General features: G+C 51.9%; 1 protein-coding gene and 1 long non-coding RNA gene across 6 annotated transcripts in view; one reads left to right on the top strand and one right to left on the bottom strand.

Moving 5' to 3' along the window:
• Positions 1-21,141, top strand: part of Clec16a (C-type lectin domain containing 16A) — a 177,181-nt gene that overhangs the window by 59,861 nt on the left and 96,179 nt on the right. For all 5 annotated transcript variants that reach the window (XM_027940442.2, XM_027940441.2, XM_027940444.2 and 2 more), the window contains exons 11-16: positions 1,609-1,738; positions 5,119-5,219; positions 14,173-14,295; positions 16,747-16,856; positions 17,913-17,957; positions 20,636-20,686. In XM_027940442.2, the coding sequence (XP_027796243.2) occupies positions 1,609-1,738; positions 5,119-5,219; positions 14,173-14,295; positions 16,747-16,856; positions 17,913-17,957; positions 20,636-20,686 (560 nt within the window). The remainder of the gene's footprint in view (positions 1-1,608; positions 1,739-5,118; positions 5,220-14,172; positions 14,296-16,746; positions 16,857-17,912; positions 17,958-20,635; positions 20,687-21,141) is intronic.
• Positions 9,085-13,128, bottom strand: LOC114096843 (uncharacterized). The gene is made up of 4 exons (XR_003583504.2): positions 13,013-13,128; positions 12,562-12,788; positions 9,661-9,899; positions 9,085-9,254 (listed from the first exon to the last, which is right to left on the bottom strand). It is a non-coding gene; the product is annotated as an uncharacterized lncRNA (long non-coding RNA).

Here is a 21,141-nt window from a genome sequence, read left to right as displayed (position 1 = left end):
CTTGGAGACGACGCTGTGAGAAGCACACTTCTCTGTCATCTTCCTCTCCCCAAACCTCACCTCAGTCAAATTGTCAGAAAAGCATCAGGTCAACCCAGGATGAGGGACTTCTTAAAGTCCCTGATCAGACTGCCAAGGTCTCAAGATCAAGGAAAATCTGAGAAAGTGTCAGGCCTAGAGGATTTACCCCTGACAAGGTAGGAGGGACCCTACCACAGAGTAGGGCTGGGGGCCGGGGCCAGGGTAGAGGCACTTGCCTAGCCACGTGTGTGTGAGGTACTGGGTTCAATCTGTAGCACCACATAAAAATAAATAAAATGAAGGTCTTGTGGTCATTTAAAACTTAAAAAAAAAAAAAAGTTGGGAAAAAGAAATGAAATCTGAGCAAAATATGCAGCTAATCATTTAAAAGGAAGTAAACGAAAAGCAGGTGGAAAGGACATCTTGGGAAACGACATTTGAGCTGAGCGTCAGAGGGCGTGACTGAGTCACACCTGTGCAGAGAAGACCAAGGGCAAGAGCCTCTCGGGCAGAGGGAGTAGCTGCACAGAGACCCTGGGGCACAAGAAGCTTGGGGCATTGAGAAGCAGTGGAAAGCTGCCTCACCTGGAGCGTGGGGTGCCCACAGGGCGGAGGTGGAGGGGCCAGCCGGGATGCCCTGTGAATTTTACCCGGAATAGAGTGGACAGGCACCAGGAGTTTCAGAACAGAGATTGACATCAGCTAATTCCCATTTACAAATCCCTCAGGTTGGTGTGGGGAAAACAAGGGGGCCAAGGACGGATGCAGAGGCCAGCTAGGAGGCCCGAGGGTGGGGGCCACGGTGGAGCCCCAGGTGTACTCACTCAGCCCCTGGAAACAGCCCAGGTTTCTCTCCTCGTCTCCCCCTCCCCAGCTCGTCTCCCCCTCCCCATCGCGTCTCCCCCTCCCCATCGCGTCTCCTGTTATGGGGGAAGCGGTCTGTACCTGCGTTCAGACACTGGCTGAGAAAGTCCTTGTCCTCACAACGAGGTTCTATGGCAGGGACCCCTGGAAGCCCAGCTGTCCACCTTTAGTTCCAGATGTTTTTCTCTAGAGGTCCCCAGCTTTTTCTGAAAACAGAAATGCACATCATGCTTAAGTCGTTGCTATACTCACTCTGATTTACTTGGGGAAAATGTGAAATGAGGTTCCTAGCCTCCCGGTGCCTTCCAGAAGGAGAGCGGAAAGGAGGACACAGCTCCTGTGCGCTGTCGGCAGCTTCACACGCTGCCGTGGGGTGGTCAGGTCTTTGTAACCTCATGTCCTGTCTTCTAAGCTGCCGCAGATCCTTTGGGAAGGAAATGTGGTATCGATAAAGTAAAATACCTTTTTAAAATCATGAAATAACATAAATGGTTGCAAATAGTATTTTCTTGTTCAGATTAGGGTCATGTTTCCTGGTGTTGCCAAGGTGAGCGGTTCTGGCCGTCCTGCTTCTCCCCAGCCTGGTGCTGGTGCCGGTGCTGGTGCTGAACATCTGCTGGACCTGTTGGGAGTGACGTGCGCGTGCTGATTTTCTAACTGCTTATGTCTACGCTTCTAGGTGTGTGAAGCCCTCGGGCTCATCAGTGTCCACGTCTCTTGCAGAGATCGAGATGGTGATCATGGAGCGCAAGCTCTCGGAGCTGGCCGCCAGCCCCTCCCTGCAGGAGCAGAACACCACCGACGAGGAGAAGAGCGCTGCGGCCACGTGCTCTGCGGGTGTGCAGTGGAGCAGGTGTGTGTGGCTCGGCTCAGGGGGGAGGAGCAGGGGCAGCAGGGAGGTCAGGGGCCCTGGACCTCACCCCTTGGAGAGAGGATGGCCAGCATACGGGACCCCCCCCTGCCCAGCACACCTCACCCCTGCAGATCTCAGGAGGTCTCCCTGGTCATTCATTCACCACCATCCAGAGGGCTGCCTCAGGACTCAGCCAGCGTGGTCCAGTGCTGCTGCCCACCGTTGAGCTTGGCCCCATCGGTCATTTCAGTGCTGGTCTGTGAAGTTACATCTCCTTAAATCTTGTGCCACCCTTACAGAACGGTCTTCACTGCACTGCTAGGGTGACTCCTTCCTCACCAAGCAACCCTCTGCATAGCTCCCTGCAGAGATTCCGTATGAACACCACATGTTCACTGCCTGAGCGGGGGTCTCGAGTGCTCACCCCATCCTGTTTACTAAGCCAGCTGACAGTGAAGAGTTGAACCCCACTGATTTTTTCCCCTCCACAGCTCTACGTGACACATGTTTCAGTTATCTAACAGATGGGATTTTCTTTTTTTTTAATCAGATGTGCAAGAGAGCCATTTTTAGTTTTTGTTAAACAAGAAACCATTAGAATATGTTCAGTGTGAGTGTACAATTGTTACGACTTATAAAGACCTTTTTAATCTGCTAACAACAACAATAAAAAAATACGTAGCTCCTGAAGCTCTGAGAATTAAGGAAGTCATTCTAAGCACAGAAGTTAGGGACAAGCTTTGATGGTTGGCATAGCCCTAGTTAGAATGTGGATAACTGGAAACCTAAGTGACTAGTGGTGGAGGAGAGGCGGAAACTAAGGAGAATACTACCTGCAGCTTCTAAGTGAATGCTGTGAGGCTGTGTTTGCTTCTGAGGTTCTGATCCGTGGACACAAAAGAGGCATATACTTTGCTTTATTATTATCATAATTTTGTAGCTTTTCTAAAGAAAAAAAATACCTGTGTGTTGCTGCCCTTCCGTAAGAAGCAGAGCAGAGTGCTTGAAGGTTGAAGCTGGTACTTTTTCCCCTGGATTTTCGTGGCAAGGCTTCAGCGCCGTGAGTCAGGCCATCTGCAGACCTGGGAAGCTTCAGGCCAGGTCCCTGCTCCTCCACGGAGAGGCTGGCCAGGGTGGAGCATTGTGTCTGCTTTGCAAAAATATTCGGCTGCCACTTGTCAGAGACTGAGGCAGCCCTCTTTCCTCACTTCCCAGCGCTGAGGCAGGAGCATGCTGAGAGCGAGGGAAGATGGCTACTTGTTCTCCAGGTCATAGAGTGAATCTGGACATTGACCTACTTGCCCAAAGATGCAGCAGAGTAGAAAGTGGAACTGTTCTTATATTTCTTGTATAATTATGGGCTCTGTCTGAATTCAGGGTTAAGTATAGGACCTAACCAACTAAAAACATTCAAAACATTGTTTCTTTTCTTTTAAAAAAAAGTGTTGAGCCAGGTGTTGTGGCACCGGCCTGTGATCCCAGTGACTGCAGAGCCCCAGGGGGAGGCTGGCAAGCTCAGGCCCAGCCTCAGCAACTTAGTGAGACTCTTAGACTAAGAAATGAGAAGGACTGGGATGTCACAGTGGTCAGTGTTCCTGGTTTAGTCCCTGCTACCAAAAAAATCAAAAATTAAATTTAAAAAAGGTATGAAAGTGATATACATTCAGAAAATGTGAAAAAAAATCTTAAAAAGTATAAGAAGGAACAAAAATTGTCCCTGATCCTAATGTTCAAAGGCCACTGTTATCGTCATTTTGCTTATCTCTTATCAGTCGTTCAGTGCCAGTTTCCTGGGAATTCTGCCCTCTTTTCCCAGGCAGAATTCCCAGGAAACTGGCACTGAACGACTGATAAGAGATAAGCAAAACGTGCCTGTCACTCTTTATCCTTCCTTTTCCATCTAATATCAAGCCTGAGCATCTTTTCCACTTCATCATCTGTACTCTTTATGAATCAAGTGCTTGGTGGCCTCGTGATACTTCATTGCATAAAGCATATCCTTCCTGCTGTCGTACTGGGTTATTCAGATCATTCCCAAAATTATAATCAAAATTTCAAGCACCTGGTTTACAAAAAATGGCTTGTACTTTCTCTTGCTCTTAAGTATTGAAGTTATCACTGGAAACTTGTGGAAACCCCACCTACACATGGCAAAACTATTAACAGAGGAAAGTTGGTGCCTCATCTGGGGCTCCAGAGACATGGAGTCCAAATGTCAGTGTCCCCTTTAAATGTTTTTTTTTTTTAATTTTTTCATGTTTATTTGAAATCCTATAGCCAGTATATGTTTTTTTTTTCTTTTGCATTTTTTTAATTTAACATTTTGCATCGATGGTGTATCTATGGAGTTCAGAATTCAAAAGAGTTTGAAAGATTACGCAGCGACTGTTCTCCCGGGCTCACTCCCCTAGACGCTCAGGATTGATAACTGCGTGTGTGACCCTCTAGGGGTTAATTGTGCCCTGGGTCACTCACCGGGTGCTCTGGTCTCTTGGTCTCAACCTGGTATCTAGAGTCATCCTTGTATGAAGAGTCTTTACCTTGAAAGGGTGGCATTTGGGATGTGCGATTTCCAGTATTGCAGCCACTATTTAGAGCTCACCCACAGAGCATCAGGGGCCACAGACCTCCCAGTGGGTTCTTCAGTCAGGGAACGTCGGTCCCCGAAATCCCTGTGCCAGTACCCTGCCAAAAGGAAATCGTGGCGCAGTGCCCTTGGGATATTAAAGACAGAGATAGCAGCTGCCCGCTGTTGGCCCTTCCACAGGGCTGGCCCCGCTCCCTGCCTTGGAGTCCCCCTTGCATGTGCTCTTCACCGTGACCCTGCAGGTTCTGCCCTTTTCCAGGTGGGAGAGGGGAGCTGGGAAGCGGCTTGCCCAGGGTCTGCGACTGTGAAGAGGCAGGGTCAGAATTTGAACCAAGAAGTGTGGCGCGAGAGTCGCCGTCCTTCAGCTGGTCCCCACTGTTGCCTGGCCCTTGTGTGGTCCTACTCTGTGTCACGCGGCCCTGTGTTCATCATCTTGAAGTCATGATGTGTGTCGTTTTCCGTCTCTGCTAACTGGCACAGGAAGGCAAAGAGCTGGAACTTTGGTGTCATTGTTCCCAGTGTCAGGACATCTGGTGAAAGGTGGTTGAGTGACAAGACACTCTTTTCTGGTCAGTTTCCCCTGAAGACAGCAGTTTCCATTTGTAGTGTCCGTTTCATCTGTTCTAGGCTCCCCAGTGCCTGGTGCTGCCTGGGCATAGAGTAGAGTCCCCACAGTGGAACGGCCTCAGAGCGCAGCGCTGTGAGAGCAAGGTCTGCTGGCGCCCTGGGAGGGGACGAGAGGGGAGACGTCCATCTGTGCCACGAGGCTCATGCTCCTCCCTGTCTCCTCCAGACCCTTCCTGGACATGGTGTTCCACGCCCTGGACAGCCCCGACGACGACTACCATGCCCTCTTCGTGCTCTGCCTCCTGTACGCCATGTCCCATAACAAAGGTGGGTGCACTTCTGTCCCCTTCCACCCGCCACTGGCCACTCGGCAGCGTCCCTCCCTCTGCACAGAGGGAAGAGAGGGCTTTGGGGAGGAATTTCCTTTCTGGCTTCCACGGGCAGCTTCTGTAAAACTGCTCTTTAGTCTTCCTCCGGGTTTCTCAGGTGTTTTAGCACAGACTGACGCCCCAGGAATTGGTGACTCGCAACACGGGGAGAGGTCTGAGTGTTCACTGTCTCACCAGTGGGACTGTCTTCACGCTGTGGCTTTCTGTCCACCCTGGCTTTGCAGCTGCCTTACTAAGGACTGCTTTCCCAGCGTCAGAACTGAAGCCAGTCACACTGTAACCTTGGTTTTGCTATTTGTAATGCTCGGTGTTCTTGCTGTGGGTTCAGAGCTAAAATAAACCTGGGTGGATTTTGTGGAAACGTGGGTTTCCTTTCTGAAGAAAGGCGTGGTCTCTGGCTTCCCCTGCTGAGGCTGCGTGGCCAGGCCCAGCCCCTCTGGAGCTGATAGTCCACTGGGATTTTCCGTCACCGCCACTGCTGGGGACAGCCCTGGTGTTGGCCTACTTGGCCTGACAGGGCACTTAGGAAACCTCCACATCAGAATCTCCTCAGGAGGATTCTGGAATATTCCCTCTGGCCCCTTCCCAGAGCTCGGCTGGGCATAGATGAGACATTACTTCAAGTCCGCCTCAGAGGTATCTCATAAGCCTTTGGGGAGGAGGCGGAGTTGGTTTTTACTAAGCCTGTGACTACGGACTTTAAAGCACATTTGACATAACTATTTAAATTGTTGATCGTGAGAAATAAGTGGAGAAAAATACAGTGATGAAAGTTTCTTCCCACCCTCTCCCCCAACTTTCCTTTTCAAACATGGTTCATGCTACCAGTTTCTCATCTTTTTTTTTTTCAAAAAAGATACCTCTGATACCCAAGTGGGAGTACATAGGGTTTCCAGTGGCTTCTGAAGTCCCCCCACCAGCTCCTGGCTCGGCAGCTGGCACCGTGGGGCCTCAGTTCCTGGAAGGAGACCAAACTCCACGGGGCCTGCTGGCTCCTACTGTGGTTGCCCGCCGCTCCCCGGGCTCCCCCACCCATGCCAGCTCTGTAGCCTGGACTCCCGCTGGCTGTGTGCTGGGGACGCTTACCTGGGTGCTTTCAGAACACCCTGACACTGTGTGCTAGCACCCCATAGATGAACACTTCTGCACTCCTGTCTAGTTGCAGTGGCCAACAAACTCGAAAGGCATGGCGTTTAGCTCTTTCCCTCCTTTGCTCTAGCACATATCAGATTCCTTCAGTCCTCTCTTTCCAGCCCGTGTCACCAGCAGACTTAAGTTCTGAGTGTCCACCCAGTGCCTGGCTCTAAGCCAGGTGGGAGGTGAGAACCAAGACACGGAAGCAAGCAAGGTCTGGGCCTGTCATTGCAGTGGCCATTGTCTCAGGCCTGGACAGTTGTCATCAGCCTCCCAGAAGGGTCAAGCACATGCCATTTTATAATTCATCCCCGGTAGCACTGCCAGGTGATCTCTTTATTGAGAGCTTTGACATGGGTTTTTCCCACTCAGAAGCCTGAAGTGCCGCCCCTCTCCCTTTACCTCCACCCTTCTGCACAGTCATGTCGGGTCCGGTACCAGTCAAGGTAGGTGCCTTTCGCACTTGATCTGATTCTTAGGGCTTTCCTTCACCCAGCTCTTGGCTCTGGCCCAGGGGTTTTCACATTTTTATGCGATGACGTAAATCGTTCAGAGAAGAAGTGTGGTGGCTGTCATGGTGCTCTGGGGCTCTCCACCCTCTTTTGGTTGCAAGCAACAGAAACTGTCTCAATAGTTAAGCTTGAAGGGAAAGCCTACAGCAGGCCTCTGGAGCTGCTCACAGGACCCCGGTGGTTGCTGAAAAGCAGCTGATCCCAGGCTGGAATCTCTTTCCATTCCGTTTCAAATTCTTGGGCAAGAAATCTGATGGCTCAACTTGGTAGTGGGTCTAACGCTGGAATAGTCAGTTTTGGCTGGGGGTCCTGAGGGCTCAGCCCTGTGTCTGGGACTGTTCCCAAGAACAGGAGCTTTTTACACCCACCGGTTCTTGGGGAATCCTGCCATTTTCTCTTACCAACATCATCACCTAATTAGGATTCTGCTTGTCTGTCTAGGTCCACCCAGAAGCCACCTTCTCTAGGAAACTCTGATCCATGGTGGTCAGCTCAGGTTAATGCCACCTAATGTGGTACTTTACGTACAGTGTTGGATTTGACTTGCTAGAACTTTGTTAAGGATTTTTGTATGTGTGTACCTGAATGGTACTGTAGTCTTCTTGTCTGAGTTTGCTGTTGGGGTTATGCTTACCTTATGGGATGAGAGGACATATTCCTTCCTCCTTGATTTTCTGGAGTTAATTTCGCAGAACTAGGATCGTTTCTTATTTAAATAGTTCCTGGCCAGTATAGCCATCTGGGCCTGAAGTTTCCTATGAGGGGAAGTTTTCAACCTCTCGGTTTCTTCATTAGATGCAGGAATATTTAAGGTTCTCTGTTTATTCTTGAGTAAGCTTCAGTGGTGTGTATTTTTCAAGGAAGTTGTCATTTCATCTAAACTGTCTTATTGTCACAAACTCATTCATAGTACGACGCCTCGTATCGTGTGTGGTGTTGTCCTCCCTCTAATCCTTGGTGCTGATAATTTAGATTATAATTTTGCTCTTCCTCATCAGTTTGCCTAAAGATTATCAATTTTATTGCTGGTAGCTATTGTCTTTCTTTTTATTTCATTGATTTCGGTTTTTTACTTTTTTAATATATATATTTTTAGTTGTAGATGAACACACAGTATCTTTATTTTTTTATGTGGTGCTGAGGATCAAACCCAGTGCCTCACACATGCGAGGCAAGTGCTTTACCACTGAGCCCCAGCCCCAGCCCTGTTTTTTACTTTTTTAAAATCTTATTTTAGATTTAATTTATTCTTCTTTTTATAGTTTCTTAAGGGAGAAGCTTAGTTCATTGACCTCTTAAGCTAGCAAGTTTATTTTATTTTTTAAATTAATTCAAAGTAAAATTTAACTATTTGGGATCTGTAGTTCTGTGCATTTTAACACACTTGGATTTTCACATTCACCACCATAAACAGGATAATTAAAAAAGTCTATTATCCAAAACATTTTACACTGTTCCCTTCCAGTCTAACCCTCTCTGCAATAGTCCTTGGTTTTTAACCTTTTTTTTTCTTTTATTATAGGATTTTGATGCTGTAAATTTCTAAGCACTTCTTTAGCTGCATCCAATAAATTTATGTATATATATATGTGCATGTGTGTGTGTGTGTGTGTGCATGTGTGTATAATTATATATACATATAGTTTATTTTCATTCAGTTGAAGTTATTTTATAGTTTCCCTTCTGATTTCTTATCTATTTTGTCACTTTTGTGATTACTAGTTCTGTTTTTATTATTTATTTTTCTTTTCTTTTGATTTGAGGTCATATTCTCCCCTACCATTTTATTGTCATTATTGTTTTTACATGTCTGATAATTTTTGATTGATTGACAGTTAAGAATTGCACACTGTTGGATTCTTCATTAAAGTATTCTGGGGCTTGTGGTAAGTTACTTAGAGTTAACTTGCTTCTTTTTGAGGCTGAGTTTAAAGCTTAGGTAGAATGGCCCAGCCTTTAGTCTGGGGCTAGCAAGGTCCTCACTACTGAGGCAGTGCCCATCCAAGACTCTGTGGTGTCCCATAGCTAGGTGACCTTCCATGCTGGCCAGCCACTGTGGCCTTCCGGTTGGCTGTACTTGACCCCCAGCCTCTCTCTTTCAGACCTTACCCGCTAAGCAGGTCCCTCTTTCAAACAGATTTTTTTCTCATAAGACAATTGTAACATAAAAGCAATGTTAATGAAGCCAAATGTGAGCTCAGGCTTCCACTAAACCATAGCAGCTGAGGGCTGCACCAGAATGCACATCCCGCAGTGGACAGGGTGGCTTGGTCGAGGAAGGCGGTTGTCATGAGTCACTTGGGCCACGTAATGAATTCTGTTCGCATCTGTAATAGAAAACACAGTCTCGCTGAAGTCCGCCAGCCCTGGTGCAAGGGCGGGCATGAGTGGGAGATGCCCCTACTCCTGCCCCTCGCTCCCCTTGTTGACCGGGTGGAATCTCGGCCTTTGTGTCTTATTTTGCTGAGCAGTTACTGGAACCTGGAGGAGCAGTATGGGAAGGTGAAAGGTATAGGATAAGGGAGGCTTTCACCAGGCAGAGCGGCCCACGCTGCCCTGGATCTGGGCTGACACACAATCAGAACTGGAATTACACTGGAAATTGGCCAGACATCTGGTCAGCTTTCGAAATAGCTGGTCTACAGTTTTCCAAAACTGGCAGCACTTGTGTGACTGCAGCCAAGGAGTTGGTACATGGTCAGAAGAAATAGAAAAATGTTGAACATTGCTTACCTGGTGTTCCCGTGATCTCTTTACGCAGGTTTCCTGCTGATTCCTTTTATGTAGGTTCAGTATGGGTGTTTTCCACCCCAGCCCTGAGCGGGAGGAATCCAGAAATCGGGACTCGAGGGGAAGCTCCATAACTAGTTACTGACCGTGTGTGTTGGGGGTGGGGGGTGTCACGCACGCCCTTCCCTTCTGCGGTGGATTCTTCGACTCAGCTAGCTGGGAGCACTCCCCTTCCTGCAGCTCTGTGAAAAGGGGACACCTGTTTTGACCCTTTGGGTCAGCACAGACTATGACCCTGAGGCCCCTGGCAGGAAGGACTAAGGCGGCATGTGGTTTGCTGGAAGTCAGAAGCAGCCAGTGCATCTTGCTGGGCCATGTGAAGTGCGTGAGGGATTCTTTGGAAAGTGTCTCTTGCCGAGACTTGAGAACTGACAAGGAGGAAGACACTATTCACAGTGTTCATTCAGTCAAAGGGAAATGACTAGCAGAGGAGCTCTGTTGGGGTTTGCCACAAAGCCTACCTTTCCACCACCGAAAACCACAGCACATGTGTGCATCTGTATGTATGAGGGTGTGAGTGTGTCCTCACGCTCGGCACGCAGGCCTTCTGACTTCACATGCGTGTCCCTGTCATACAGTGACGTTGACCTGTTCACTCTGAACTGTTGGGCACCATTTTGTTTTAGGCAGGTAATTAAAAAACCCAAATCAAATGCTTTTCCACAAATTAAATGCCTTTCTAAAAATAGAAGTGAGGATGCAATGCTTGCTATAGGAACGGAAATGAGAGTCAGGTCTGTGTTCCCTTGCCCATGGCTACATGCTCCATGGGTACCCACTGCCGCTGATGCGGTCCTCTCCTCCCAGCCTCCTGTGGGCTGCCGTAGCCGTCAGATGGCAGCGCCCGCCTCATGCCCTGTTTGCCCCGTTTTGAAATGTGTCTGATCCTGTCCGTCCATTTTTATAGCAGGCTGTACTTGATCAAATTAGTCGTCTCCTTCAGAACCTTGTGCATCCATCAAACCTTTGTGGCCTGTTGTCCTCATACTGAGAGCACAGCTAGGTAGTGTGACACACCGTGAGCAGGTGCGGGAAGACAGAGACTGTGACGAGCAAGGCTCCCGTGGCAGGGCAGAGAGGGCGGAAGGCGGCCGGGAGTCAAACCGCGTTCAGACCCGGCGCCTGTTCTGCTCTCTGCCTGACCTCCTCCTGGGCCTCAGTTTCCTCGTGTAGAATGGAGACCTGGTTACCTGCTTCACGTGGCCTCGCAAGGGTTGGAGAAAGCCTTGCACATGCGCACGTGCTTACTCTAGAGGGAAGCTCGGCTTACCCAGGCCCTTGCACCTGTGCTAGGCAGGCAGGCAGGTCCTCCACTACCGCGCTGCCCCGCGGCCTCCCTGACCCCCTCGAGTGGAATCTCCCCTTCTTCCCCCCAGTGCACCTCCCTTCACCCAGACCTGGCCTCCTTTTGTTTAGAGTGAGCACTTGGGTAAACAGCGAGGCCCCGTGAGAAGCTCTCCATCAAGGGCCAGCGACTGCTTTCTGTGGTGGCCAGAATGTCCCCGGGGTTCAGTTGCTACATAGGCCTTGAAAACTGAGGGTCAGGGTGGAATAAGCCAGAGAAGTCGGATTTCAGAGGTTGTGGCAAGAGAAAGGGAGAGTGGGCCTGAGGAAATGAGGCACCTGGCCCAGAAGGAGCCTTGGGGGGAACCGAGATGCCAGAAGGGTTCTCACAGTTTGCCATGTGTCCTGTGGACGGCACTTGGCCCTTGTCTCCATGGCTGGCGGAGGAACCGCCTCCCCTCTCTCTTCCCCTACCTGCTCACTGTGTGTCACACTTCCTCCCACGGAAGCTGGGCGACCACCTTGAGCAACTGGGGGCAGGGAGGCCCCAGAAGTCGGCGGAGCCCCGCCAAGTCATGCCGCCTCTCCAGCAGTCCCCTTCCAGGCTCCTGGCACCCGAGGCTGCCTTCCCTTTCCCCTTCGTCCCAGCGCCTCATCCCAGCCCTCCCCAAGCTCTCTCAGGCCTTGGCGTGGCACGTCCTGGCCCTCCTGTCCAGCTCCAGGCTGACGCCTGTTCATCCTCAGGACCCAGGGGGCAGCTGGTCCCGGAGCAGCCCCAGACAAGGCAGCAGCCTCCGCCGGCAGGCCTCCTTCTCCAGCTCGATCTCAGCTTTGTGAGGTGGCGGCTTCTCTTCTCGCCCCTTCCTTTCCTAACTCACACGATGTGGGCACCCGGTACCGTGTTCAGACCACAGTCTGCATCTGTTCACAGTAACGCCAGGCAGCACTCACGGAGCATGACCTGTGCCTTCCTCATTTGGTCCTGACTGCAGGACTGGGGGCTGGGTGGCTGCTGTGTCCACTCCCGTTTCATGGGTGAGGAGACTAAGGGTCAAAGGGACCAGGTGTCCACAGTTGTTCCCCAGCCAGCCTCTTCTCCTGCAGCTGCCTCTCCTGAGAGGTGAGTTCAAGGGTGCAGGCAGGCCTTGAAGACTGAGGCTGTTGTCAGCGGGAGAGGGGGGCACCTTGTGCATGGCTGTCATGGGGGGCACACCCCTCCCCATCTGGATCCCATCTCTCTTTGGAATCGCCATCCAGCAGTGGCTGGAGCTGTGCCTCTGGTTTGCTCTGTGACCTGGGGGAATGCTCAGCCACTCTGAGCCTGAGTTTCCTCACTAGAGGAAAATGACTGGGCTTTGGACTCTGGGCCGGTTGATGTCCCGATCTCTGACACACATCCCCACCCCCATTCCCAGAGATTGGGACCATCAGTTAGGAGAGATTGGGATGACCTCAGAGCATTTTTCTTCCTGTCACGAAAAGAGTTTGTCACAGAAAGATTTCGTCATTTTCCAGAAATTCTAAGGAGGGGTAGGGGCAGTAATAGAAAAGGCAACGGACCTCGAGGAAGCTCAGACCCTGGCTGCGTTTTGCTTGTCTCTGGCTCTGCGGCTCTGGCCACGTTGGAGAGGGAGCCAGCAGCTGGGCCCTGCCTGCTGTCTTCGAAGTGCAGGGCCTGGCCTTCGGGTCATAAGGTGGGTGGTGCTGGGGAGACAGAGGAGCGGGGCGCTTTTGCCCAGATGCACTGACCAGCGAAAGGGTGTAGAAGCGTTGGACAGTGTTGCCGTCTGTGGAAAAACAAGTGCAGGAGCTTCAGTCGGCAGCCCCTGGCCGTCCAGCAGGCAGACGCCGGAGGCCCGACAGTCAGCCTCCACAGCAAGGAAGCACAGGCGCAGTTTTCCTGCAGTGAGATTTCTTGGCAAAGCCACACTAACAGGGGTAGGAGAGAGAGTCCCACGCCACCAAGCCTCAGGCCGTCCCTCGCCGATGTCCTCTCCTTGGCATGACTTACCCCTCACGCGGACCTGGAAGGACTCAATAAAGCAAGATGCATTGTCATGGTTTCTCCCATCACGTGTGCGGAGCCACCGAGGACCCCACAGTCGGTCTTCCGTGCTCCTCGCTGGGTTGTCAGGCTCTGAGTGAACGGCTGTCTGCTTCTCCAGGAGCCGTATTTCAAGAGTTCCGAGAAGCGCCACCTTCCCCCTTTCATGTGCAGTGACAGGAAGAGACGTGCTGCCAGCACAGACAGCCCGGGGTCTCCAAGCTCCTTCTAGCGAAGTGTTGTTCTACAGCGTATTTTTTCAAGAGCCACGTTGGGTGAGAGGCTGGGAGCTGGAGGTCATGTCCAGGCCTGGACTGTCCTGGTAGCCCTGACAGGGGTCATCAGGAAAACGACAGCACAGTTTTAGTTTTAGTCACAGACTTGCCCATCCCCCTCCCTCCCCTCGCTCCCCCCCTCCCTGCCGCCACCTCCTGCCTCATCTCTGTCCTTTAGGTGTGTCAGTTTCCCACTGGAGAACGTGATGGTGCCTTTGCCTCTGCTCCGTTAGTCCTGTCGTATATGCACCCTCCTGCTCTAAAGGGTTAGCTGGTCCCTTTCTGCTAGCGCCACCGCAGCGTGGTCCTGCTGCCCCGTTCCTGTTGAGGATCAACCCAGCCCTTTGAATCTGACAGTGACAGTGTGGGACAGCTGGCTCCCTGTGTGCAGAATGTTCTGTTAGTGGTTCCCACTGACAATATCCATGGAAAGAACATTCTAACATATTTACGTAAGTTATGGTACAGGCAGCAGCCAGGCCTGATAGCAGTCACGAAGAGGGACCACAGGTGGCCGAGGAAAGCCTGCTCTGTGGCCCTTTTGGGAAGAGGGGTTCTCTCAGGAAGGCGGCAGGCCAGAGGCGGAGGTTGCGAGTGCAGCCAGGAGCCTCCCGAGTCCCAGGAGCAGTGGCTAGGGCAGAGTGTGGCCGTGACAGTGAGCAGGAGGGCCTGGGGCACTGGACCATGGCTTGGGGGGCATCACAGGTGTCAAGCGTATTCATGTGCTGGACAGAGTGTTCTGAGGACCCCTGCATGCCAGCCACAACACGAGTGACAGGGTCCAGGAATGGTGGGGTGGATGTGGCTCCTTGCCCCAGCAGCTGCCTCCATGTTTCCTGTTTCCCGTTGCAGGCATAGATCCTGAAAAACTAGAGCGAATCCAGCTGCCGGTGCCAAATGAAGCTGAAAAGACCACCTATAACCACCTGCTGACCGAAAGACTCATCAGGATCATGAACAATGCTGCCCAGCCAGGTGCCTGCCAGGGCGGGGGGTTATCTGTCCACAGCACCCTGGAGTCAGAGGGAACAGGCCCCAGACTGGGCACCTTGAGCCCTGGAATCTGGACCTGGATTGTCGCAAGTCCAGGCACATCTCAGCCACTCCCTCTGCCCCTGAGCCACCCACAGCTGGTCATCTCCTGATCTCCTTCCCCACCCCGAGAGTAACCATCTCTGCCTTCTCCTTCTACACCCGGCCCTTCTCTTACCAGTTTGTCCATGTCTGTGGCTCTTCTCTGGGTGGCCAAGGCCGGGTTGTGAGTGAAGTCGGGTGGGAGGTTTGAATGAGGTGCTGTAGACAGCACTCAGCGTCGCCAGGGCCTGCACTGGGCAGCCTGATTCTGCAATTTGGGCCAATACTGATCTGCAAGAAGGTGGCACTAGGAATAGCAAGTGGAGTGACCTAGCTCCGTGTTTCTCAACTGGGGTGATCTTGCCCCTCAGGGGATGTTTGACAATGTCTAGAGACATTTTTGGTCATCACAGCTAAGAATGCTACTGGAATCTGGTGGGTAAAGGCTGCTAAACACCCTGTCATACACTCTGCAGCCCCCACAGCCCAGAGTGATCTGCCTCAGAGCAACAACACTGCCAAGGCCGAGATCCCCTGATGACAAGGCCAGTTCTCTGCAAAGAGGAGGAGAGAGGTCACTAGAGTAAGCTGAAGGTCAAGGGCCAGCTGCACCGTTGGCCTGGTGGAGAGAGAACACTGAGGTGCAGAGTCAGGAATAGCCCGTGGGGTGGGCTCAGGGCACGGCAGGCCAGAGGCGGAGGTTGCGAGTGCAGCCAGGAGCCTCCCGAGTCCCAGGAGCAGTGGCTAGGGCAGAGTGTGGCCGTGACAGTGAGCAGGAGGGCCTGGGGCACTGGACCATGGCCTGGGGGGCATCACAGGTGTCAGAGTATTCATGTGCTGGACAGAGTGTTCTGAGGACCCCTGCATGCCAGCCACAGCATGAGTGACAAGGATGTGGCTCCTTGCCCCAGCAACTGTAGGGGGTGGTCTGTGAAGTCCCGAAAGCCTGTGGGTTTCATGTGTACAGAGAGGGGTGAGGGCTGCAGCCAATACTGGGAACACCCCCCCCACACACGCACACACACGCACACACACACACACGCACACGGCCTGTGAAGCCCCAGGAAAGGAGAGAGGGCTGTCGTGGGTGGAGCCCGGCCCTCGCCATGCCTAAAGGAGAGGAGGGCCGGGGGCAGAGCAGGCTGCTGGCAAGAGCCGTGGGGGCCAGGCGGGGCCGGCGGCGGGGCAAGGGCTCTCCCTGACCCCTTCCACAGCAGGGCCTTTCCTCGGAAGGCAGCTTCGGGAGCCCTGGGGAAGCTGATGCAGAGCAGACGTCCTTTGTCAGGCACACACCAGTGCTTCCTGGAGAGATGACAGATGTGGGTTGTGGCACCCAGGCACTGGGGCCACCAGGCCTGGCTGCGAGACTCTGGACCCGTCTCTCCACTCTCCTAAGCCGCGGTCTCAGAGCAGCACTGCAGTGGGATGCAGAGTCCTCGCGAGGTGCACGCACAGCACTCCGCAGGCCTGGCCCCCAGAGTCAGAGCTCAGCTCCCATAAACAAACCCAACTCCAACGGCTCAGGTGGTACAAACACAAGTGGACCATCACACAGAAAAGTGGACTGGCTTATGAAGCCTGCGGGGTGGGCTCAGGCCCCGCTGGGTCCACGGCCCCGAGTAATGTCTACGGGCTCTGTCTCTGGACCCACCGTCGCTGTCTGGGAGGATGACCAGCAGCCAGCCTTTCCCTAGAGCTCTAGCCTCGCTCTTGAGAGGCTCTTCATGCAGGTTGGGCCATCTGTTTGGAAGGGGGATCTAGCAGCTCTAGATTTAATCTGAAGATTAAAAATGCTGGTGAGGGTGGGGAGGGGCTGAGATGGGTCACACTGCTCTGTCCTCCCTGAGCCCAGCTCTGAGAGAGGCTCCTGCCCAGCAGTGCCAGCCCGCTGTAGAACTGGGCCTTGCTGGCTCTGGCTCCTCACCTGTCCCGCCTAACCACTGACCCGTGGAATGGATACCCCTGACCACCCTGGGTGATATTTCCCATCCCTAGAAGGGGCCAACCCCACCCAAATCACACGACCCAGAGAGGGGCTGATGGTTCTCCCTGGGGTCGGGGACAGAGTGCGGGATAAGCACAGCGCCGTGGAGGGCCACTTCCTGGCCTTCCGCAGCTTTGCCCTGCCTTCCCCTTGTGCCTTCCCTCCCCTCCCCTGGGAGAGGGGCTTCAGGGCAGAGTTAAAGATAAGCAGTTTTTCTGGGAACGTTGAATTATAACCAATGGGGAGGGGCTGGCTTGTGGGGTCCCTCTGCACCCCCACTGGCTAGAGCCAGGGAAGCAGGGAAGGCCAGCGCTTGTGGTTGAGGGGTGGGCCCAGGGTTGTGTGCTCTGACGTGCTGTGCCCTGCAGATGGGAAGATCCGGCTGGCGACCCTGGAGCTGAGCTGCCTGCTCCTGAAGCAGCAGGTCCTGGCTGCCTCGGGCTGCATCATGAAGGACGTGCACCTGGCCTGCCTGCAGGTGAGCACCCCTGCCCACCCCTTAGCCAGGAGAGCGGGGGGGGGGGCACGAGGGAGGGAGGGAGTGGGGGAGGGAGGTCTCTGTCTGTGTCCAGATGGAGCCCTGCCCCTGGTGTCCACAGCTCAGCTAGGAGAAGGTGGCCTCAGCCCCCCCCCCCCCCGCCTTTGGTCTAGAAGGAATCCCTCCAGCCAGCTTCCCCGCAGAGCCTGCCCAGCTTTCCACTTCAGAGCTTCCGTTCCAGTTATTTGGTTCTGGGTTTGACCCCAGGATTTTAGATGGTTTCTTTTGTGTTACAAAACTTTTATACATTTACAAACACACACATACGTACACATACACACACACACATACACACATTTATTTATCGTTTTTTTTGTGTGTGAAATATACATTTATTAGGTTTTCCATAGCTTTTAATGTCCCCCTTATTTTCCATATTTTTTAGAAAACTTAGGAAGCATCGATAGGTAAAATATAGTAATTGAAATTGACACTTGAGTGCATCTGTGCAGATACGCCCTCACATACGCGCTCATACACACAAGTTTTTCTTTTATAAAAGCGGAATCATCATGGCCATACTTAATGACCACTTGCCCCACTCAGTGAGACCAAGCACTTCCCGGGTCCTGGCACTGAATTGCCTGCCCTTTCCTCATTCTCACTGGAGCTCTACCCTCCCTCCGGAATTCTCATTCAGAACCCTTTTCTTTCTTTTTGCCTGCCCCCACCCTGGCGATCGAACCCAGGAACGCTTTACCATGGGGCAACATCCTCAGCCCTTTTTATAGTTATTCTGAGACAGGGTCTTACTAAGTTGGTAAAGGCCTCACTAAGTTGCTGAGGCTGCCATTGAACTTGAGATCCTCCTGTCTCTGCCTCCTGAGTTGCTGGGATTACTGGCATGCATGAGCACACTCAGCTAAGAACCTTTTTCTAATCTGAGGATATTTGCCTGTCATCTATTTTCTGTGCACCCTGATTTTAGAATTTGTAACTAAACCCACCACTTGCTCCGGAGACCCACCCCTTCACAGTCCCTTTTTCTTTTCACAGGGTGCAAGAGAAGAGAGTGTCCACCTCGCAAGACATTTTTACAAGGTAATTGGCAGCACAGGTGGACATCAGCATGGGGTGTCTTGAGGAAACAGGATCATGATGACTGGTCCCATGTACATAAAGGTTATGTGCTGCAGGATTTTTAGACCTATGATCACTGAGTAAAAAATGCTCGATTCTTACTCTCCAGAGCAGTGCTCTTGGAACTTTCGTGCTCTCTTAACAGAAAAATTCTTGAGGACTCCATATAACTAAATGATACAGGACGGACTTATGTGCATGAGTCACATGTGCTGATACATGTACAATCACTTGTAAGTCACCCATGATTTTATTTACGTGTATGAACATACAGACATGCTTGGAACCCTCATGGAGACCGCTGACCTTTGTCATCGGGTCTAGTGAGATTTTACAAAGTCATCTTTCAGAACCTGAACAATTCACAGAGACTGATCTTCAGGTCCAGGGGATTCGTTTTGGATACCTGGTTGGTGTCATCTTGTTTGGCTTTCTTCCCTCATGGTGCTGGCACGGGAACGGGGGCCTCAGGCGTGCGAGGTATGCACCATGCCAGTGAGCTGCCTCCGTTACCCAGGCACACTGTTCGTCTGCTTGGGCTGCTATAACAAACTCCCATCAGCTGGGCGGCCTGTGAGCAGTGGACACTGATCCCCACCGTTCTGGGGAGTGGGAGTCCAAGGGCAAGGCAGACTCCGGCTGGAGAGGGCCTGCTTCCTCGTGGGTGATGCCTTCTCCCTGTGTCCTCCAATGGTGGAAGGGGCAGGCAGTATCTGGGGTCACTTTTATAAGGTCACTAGCCCCATTCACAAGGGCTCTATCTTGATGACCTAGTCACCCCCCAAACACTCCATGCCGTGTCACCCTGGGGTTAGGATTTTAACACAGGAATGTTGGAGGGACGGAGACAGGGAGCCTTACCTTACAGGGCCTCATCGTTGGCCAGCATGGTGTCAGGTGGTGCTAAGGGCCTTCTCGTTCTTCAGCCTCCATGTCAGCTCTCCCCAGATCCTGTTAGTCACGGTTTCCCTCCTGAAAGCAGGGCTAGGGCACATCCCCTAGGAAGGGGAAGGGGAAGGGGTCAGCACTGCCCTTTCCTTGACCTGTGCCCATGCTTTCACTATACTCTCTAAACTGCTGTCTGTGCAGGAAGCTTTTACGCCCACTACCCCTTGTTGTCAGTCTGTAATGAGACAAGGTCAGGTCCTAGAACCTGGAGGGCACCTTGCGAGGCTCAGTTGACTCCACCCAGTGTCAGTGGTGGACATGCCCAGTGAGTAGCACCACTGTGGCCCCACTCACTGGGGAGGACATCCTAGCTCCTGTCTGAACACCCAAAGCAACACCTGGCCTTGGAGTAGGGACACGCTCCCTCTGGCCAAGCCCAAAAGAAAGGCCTGTGGCTGCTGCCTTAGTCATCCTCAAGTCTCTTTCCAGCAGAACTGCTCTAAATTTATCTACCACCCTGGCGCCGAAAGCTTTTGGAATCCAGAGACAGAAAGGCATAGAGGGGGACGTTTCCCCAGAGGGTGCTTCTTTATTGACACCAGGGAAGCCCTGCCTGGCAGAGCACTGGCCCGGCACCAGGAGGCCCTGGTTCACCCCAGTGATGCCTAAGGGCAGCGGATGGGTCTGGGTTTTATCTTCATTCTCCCAATCCGTGTTTTTGTCCGTGCTTTTATCTTGTAATGTCTGCATCCTGAGTATAAGGTCTCAGGAGGCTCGGGGCGTTCCGGGGGCCATCGTTTCTGTTGGTGCTACTCACAACATGCAGGAATGTTCAAGTTTATCTATGGTCCTGGCCCCTGGAAAAGTAGAAAAGGGTCTCTGTCTTTCCAAGCTGACTCTGTTATGTGTGTGTGCACGCTTGTGTGGCTGTTTGAGGAGCCAGACGAGACAGCTGTGACTGTCATTGCCCCAGTAGAGGTTATAGTGACAGTGAACACGAACATTTCCTGAGCCCTGGCTGAGGGGCAGACTGTGCTCCGTGTTTTATGCACTCCTGCTCATTTCCCCTCACACTGAGGGGCCCAGAAGACGTGGCCTGGCAACCTTTGTCCTTGTGTCTTCCCATCCTTGCAGAGGGGCTGTCACAAGTAGACCTGGCCCCAGCTTCTGTGTCACACATCCAACTTTGTGACCACCACCATTCTGAAGGGAATCTCCTGGGCAGAGAGAGGCTCGGCCCCGAGGTGCTGTAAGACCCCGGGGGCTCTCCTCAAATGCAAGCAAAACAGGTTGTGTGATTTTAGGGTTAAGCATTCTTAATAATTCTCTTCTTTCAAATTGTGGGCCTCATAATTTTAACATGGTGACTTACCCAGAACTCCCCATTTCTACAGCGATTCTTGACAAATAGATGATGTCTAGCACTTGAAATAGCAACCTCTTCTATATTTTAGTTATGTACGATGCTATTTTTGTTGTTGGTTTCTAATTAACTGCTTTGACAAAAAGAATTCAATATGCTTTTTAAAAAAGGAGAAAAATGCTGAGTGGTGCAATTTGATATTTGCTGATTTTGAGCATGTGTGTTCACATTCACGTGTGTATTTTACTTCCTGGTGATTTACGAGAACTTGATAATGAGAAACAGATGGCCTCAGAGGCCAAGAGCTAGAGTTTATAATACTGTGTTTATGGAAAAAAAAAACAAAAACATGAATAGTCTTCTCTTCCCTCCCTTCCTTTCTTTTTAGGGAGAAGACATTTTTTTGGACATGTTTGAAGATGAGTATAGAAGCATGACGGTAAGTGAGGGCCGTCGCACACCTGATGGGCGCACGTGTGCTTGCCAGACCCACAGGAGACTCTGGGTCTGACAGGGCTTTCTGAGCTGGTGGGAAGTCAGTTTTCAATGGAGCCCTTTGATCCCCACCACCACTGAGATTTCAGGTCACATTCACTCCCCTGTTGGGTCATGCCTATGATAGGAGTCAGAAATATGCACTTTGATACGAATAGCACTGGGCGTGGGGGGGTTATTGAGGGTCTGTTCCAGCCCATCAAGAAAGCAGGTTATGTGCATATTAAATCCCTTGGTCTTCACATCAACCAAAGGGAAAAGCTGCTCTCATTGTCTCCTTTTTGTTAATGAGGAAACTGGGAGTCGGAGAGGCCAAATCATGTCCCGCTTGTGTCCCGCTGATGAGTGGCAGAGCCAGCCTTCCTCCAGCAGAGCATCTGGCCTTACAGTCCCTTCCTG

Source organism: Marmota flaviventris, chromosome 19, assembly GCF_047511675.1.
Source record: "Marmota flaviventris isolate mMarFla1 chromosome 19, mMarFla1.hap1, whole genome shotgun sequence".
Lineage (NCBI taxonomy): Eukaryota > Metazoa > Chordata > Mammalia > Rodentia > Sciuridae > Marmota > Marmota flaviventris.
This window is presented reverse-complemented; position numbering and strand designations above follow the sequence as displayed.